This window comes from Emys orbicularis, chromosome 1, assembly GCF_028017835.1.
Source record: "Emys orbicularis isolate rEmyOrb1 chromosome 1, rEmyOrb1.hap1, whole genome shotgun sequence".
Taxonomy (NCBI): Eukaryota; Metazoa; Chordata; order Testudines; family Emydidae; genus Emys; species Emys orbicularis.
The window spans coordinates 367,761,449-367,765,952 of record NC_088683.1 but is presented as its reverse complement, the minus strand read 5'-3'; the positions used below and the strand labels follow the sequence as shown (position 1 = coordinate 367,765,952).

At 43.7% G+C, this 4,504-nt stretch overlaps 1 protein-coding gene across 1 annotated transcript; it reads right to left on the bottom strand.

The window, feature by feature from the left end:
- Window positions 1-440: 440 nt before the first annotated feature.
- On the bottom strand, window positions 441-1,346 carry LOC135873651 (olfactory receptor 52P1-like). The gene has a single exon (XM_065398293.1). It carries the CDS (start codon window positions 1,344-1,346, stop codon window positions 441-443), a length of 906 nt encoding a protein of 301 aa, XP_065254365.1.
- Between the last annotated feature and the right edge of the window lie 3,158 nt (window positions 1,347-4,504).

Below are 4,504 nucleotides of genomic sequence, written 5' to 3'. Positions count from 1 at the left end.
GGATAATTGTAAAATTGATAAAGAAGTTGAGCATTTCAGTTTCCTACTTTTCTCTTCAAATTGCAGCTTCTGTTCATCAAACTGATAAAGAACCTTGTTCTCACAGGGACTAAGGGAAAACTACCTGGTAGTGTCAGAGCCATGTAAAGGCCGAGTGACAGGGTGTGTGGGGGTTGGGTGCTGATGGCTGACAATGAAAGAAGTCAGGTGATGGTCAGAGAGAGGGAACTCAGCAAAGGAAAAAAGCAGCACTTGATGATGGCGTGATAAGACGTTAGGTGTGAGGAACTTCTCAGACTGAACTTCCACAATGCTGAGCTCAGCCAAACTGGGGCAGAGCACCCTTGATTACTGAGGAGATAGTGTTTGCCCGCTTGTCACAATGATTTAAAATCAGTGGCCCAGGCGATCACCATCTGCAGGTGTATTTGCGCAATTTCTCACGAAGCTCTGGTTTTGACCCCATAAATGATAGGGTTGAGCATGGGGGCGATGAGGAGATGGAGGTCAGAAAAGAGGATTTGAACGTGGGGAGTGATGCCCTGACGAAAACAGTGTGTTAGGTTGACAAACAGGCCTGGAGCATAATACATCAGCATCACACAGATGTGGGCTGTGCAAGTGTTGAGGGCTTTCTGGTGGGCTTCGTTGGAGGAGATTCTGAGGACGGCCTTGATGATCAGACCATAAGACAGGGCAATGAGTGTCAGGTCTAAACCAGTTACTAGAAACAGTATCACCAAGCCATATATGCTGTTCACTGTGATGTCCTCACATGAGATCTTTGCCACAGCCACAGGTTCGCAATGCGTGTGGGGGATAATGCGGTTTGCACAGAATGGCAGCCTGGTCAGGAGCAAGGGCAGAGGCAGAACGAAGAGAATGGTTTTGATCAAACCTAGAAGCCCTAGCAAAGCTACTCGTGCATTGGTGAGGATGGTGGCGTATCTCAGAGGGTTACATATGGCAACGTAGCGATCGAAGGCCATTGTCATGAGGATGGTTGAGTGCATAACAGTAAACATGGGAAGGAAGAACAACTGGGTGAGGCAGCCACGCACAGTAATGGTTTTCAAATTGAACCAAAATATGCACAGTGCTTTTGGCACAAAGGAAGTAGAGGTGGCGATCTCTGTGAGTCCTAGCATGCAGAGAAGCAGGTACATCGGCTTGTGCAGGGTCTGCTCTTTGCTTACAAAAAACAGAAGCATTAAATTTTCCAACAGGCCAATAATGTAAAACATTGTGTAAGGGATGGAAATCCAGACCTGGGCAGCTTCCAGGCCAGGGATGCCCATTAGGATGAATATTGAAGGATCAGAGGGGGTGAGGTTGAAAACTGCCATGAAGTACTCAGTGTGTCAATCGAGCTCAGAAATGTTCAAACTTCCTGTGAAGAGACAGAAGCACAGTGAGGGGAGTTACACACTTTATAAGAAATAGTAGGGTAAATATTTTATAGTTATTAATAGTCAAGAAAGGGGGGCGAGAAGTGAGGGGCCAACATTTATAGATGACACGAGACTATTTTGGTTATACAAAAGTCTAGAGAAGTCCTCAGATGGAACAAACTAAGCCTTGTGAAACCCTGCTGTCAGTGCAAGCCTGGAGAGAAACTCTGCAAAACATTGGAATCCAGGAGGAGTGGGGTTGGGAAATCATACAGAAAACACAATGCCATGAGATCAGCCAGTCATGTTTCACCCTCCACTGGACTCCTCTGTGTCGTACTGTGCACCCTTCTCACACAGGATATTGCAGAAATAGGGGGGTTCTGGGAAAGGCAACGAGAATGATCAAGTGCCAGGGGAAACTGTCATATGGAGAGAGGTTGTAAAGATTGGGATTGTTGCCTTACAAAGGAGATGAATAAGAGGAGACATGAGAAAATTCTATAAAATACTGACCCATAGAGATCTGATCGAGAATGTGTTCTCCCTGTCTCATAAAACAAGATCAAGTGGACATTCAATTAAACTGAAATGTGGCAAAATCAAAATCTTTAAATAAAGAATGCTTTCTTCACTCAATGCCTAAACAGACTGAGGAACTCCTTACCATGAGAGGTAGTTGAGGCCATGAGATAAGCAAGAATCAGGAAGAGTTTGGACATTTACATGGATAGTCAGTATCCAGTTCCATTACTTATAGCTAAATAAATATTTTGGAAAGCCTATATGCCAACATGCCATGGATAGTGAGACTTTCCAGTGACAATAGTTAGACCTAAATAAATATTTTGGAAAGCCTATACACACATGTGTTTCAGAGCACAAGCCAATCTTTAGTTGTTAGGCATTTAGGTCACATCCTCTTGATGGTCAAGTCATCCAACCCCATCCACCTACTACTGGGTGTTTTACACCTTCTTCTGCAGCACCTGGGGCTGTCACTGTCGGAGAGAAGAAACTGGACTTGATTGACCATAGGTCTGATTCACAAGACCATTTCTATGCTGGAGAGGAGCCAAGGATCAACCATGGAAACAGACATTAGCATGCTAGGCTATGATCTTGTGCTCAACAGAATGGGCATGAAGAGCACAAGGGTCTTGGTATTTAGGGCTACAGGTCTGCACATCTGTTACTTTTGGTAAGACACTTTCTTGCAGGCACCCAGCTTCGCCTGAGACATAATTTACAGGTGTTAACTGACAGGTGTAAGCAGAGACTTTCATCTGCTTACCCTTCTCATGCCTGAATATTGATGAGATTTGACGATGACAAAAAAATTGGAGGATGGTAAATAACGAAGAGGACATTTCAGTGTTTCAGAGCAATCTGGATTGGTTTGTAAACTGTATCGAAGCAAACAATACATGTTCTAATATAGCTATGTCGATATATAAATCTAGGAACAAAGAATGTAGGTGACACTAACATGATGGGGGACTTTCTTGGGAAACAATGATTCTGAAGAAGATTTTGGTGTGAGAAGGGATAATTAGCTAAACATGAGCTCCCAGTGTGACCCTGTGGCCAAAACAGCCAATATGATCCTGGTATGATAAACAGGGGGATATCAAGGTGAGGTAGAGAAGTTATTTTACCTCTGTGTTTGGCACTGGTGCGACTGCTGCTGGAACCCTCTGTCCAGTTCTGGTATCCACTTTTAATGATGGATGTTGATATACTCTAGAGGATTCAGAGAAGAATCGCAAGAATTAGTAAAAGATTAGAAAACCTGCCTTATAGTGATAGACTCAAAGATCTCAATCTATTTAGTGCAACAAAGATGGTTTTGGGGTGATTTGATAACAGTCTGTAAGTACCAGGACGGGAAAAAATATTTAATAATAGGCTTTTGAGCCTAACATACAGTAGTGTAACACGATCCAATGGCTGGAAGTTGAACTTAAAGAAATTCTGACTGGAAATAAGGCACACATTTATTAACAGTGAGAGTAATTAACCACTGGAACAATTTACCAAGGGTCTCAGAGGATTCTTCATCACTGAGAAAGTTTAAATCTAATTTGGATGTTTCTCTAAAAGGTCTGCTCTAAGAATAATTTTGGGGAAATTCTCAGGCCTGTGTTATACAGACAAGAAGATCACAAAAGTCCCTTCTCACCTTGGAATCTATGAACATGTCCCTATGGGTCAGCTGATGGCATTTTGCCTGCAAGTTAGTGCCTGAAATTACTGAAGGTATTTTTTCTATTTGTGACCATGTTAAATATAGCCACATGCGGAGAAATTCTCATGAGACTGTGACGCCTTAGAAGGGTTACACTGGTTGTGTATTTCATGAGCCTGAGGGATCCCGTGAAGCACTGTATGGATGAATGTTTTAGGTGACAAAAATAATGACTTGAGCCATGAAATCTCTGCATTGTGGAATAAATGTACAACCCTTGCTATTAATGACTAAGAGGGGTGGTTGGCAAATGGTCCCAGAGCATCCTTTCTTTACCGTCTCTGTCCAAGTGGTGCATGCTTTCGGTCAGCTACGTGGGGGTTCCTGCACATGGTAGTTGTATTTATCTAGGCCCTCACATTTCCCATAGTTCCGCTTTCATTATGTAATGTGCATACTTCTTAAATGGCAAGTTGTTCCTCTGTAGCAGTTCTTGAAGCACCCTGCAGTGAGTGTGGGTGTAACAAGAGAAGCTCCACAGGTGCCTACCTTGGAATTTACCACTCGTGAGATTTCTCACCAGTGAAACACAGTCACTGATAACCCTCAGTCAAGGGACCGGGTGTATTTGGAGGCACCTCACCCCCTGCAGGGGAAGAATTGTGGGGAGTATGGGGTGGCTCAGAGGTTGGGGGGGGGCAGGGATGACTGGGGAGCATGGAGAAGACAGTGGTGACCAGCGTGCTGTTGGAATTAGGGCAATCTGGGATGAGGAAGGAGAGTACAGATAGGGGGGTCAGAGTATGATGGGAGATTGAGCCAACCGAGGAGCAAATATCAGGCATTTCACTGGAGGGAACATGAATTGAAGTTACATAATTAACATTCAACAACCACCATCGGAGATAAAACTGAGTAAACTTTC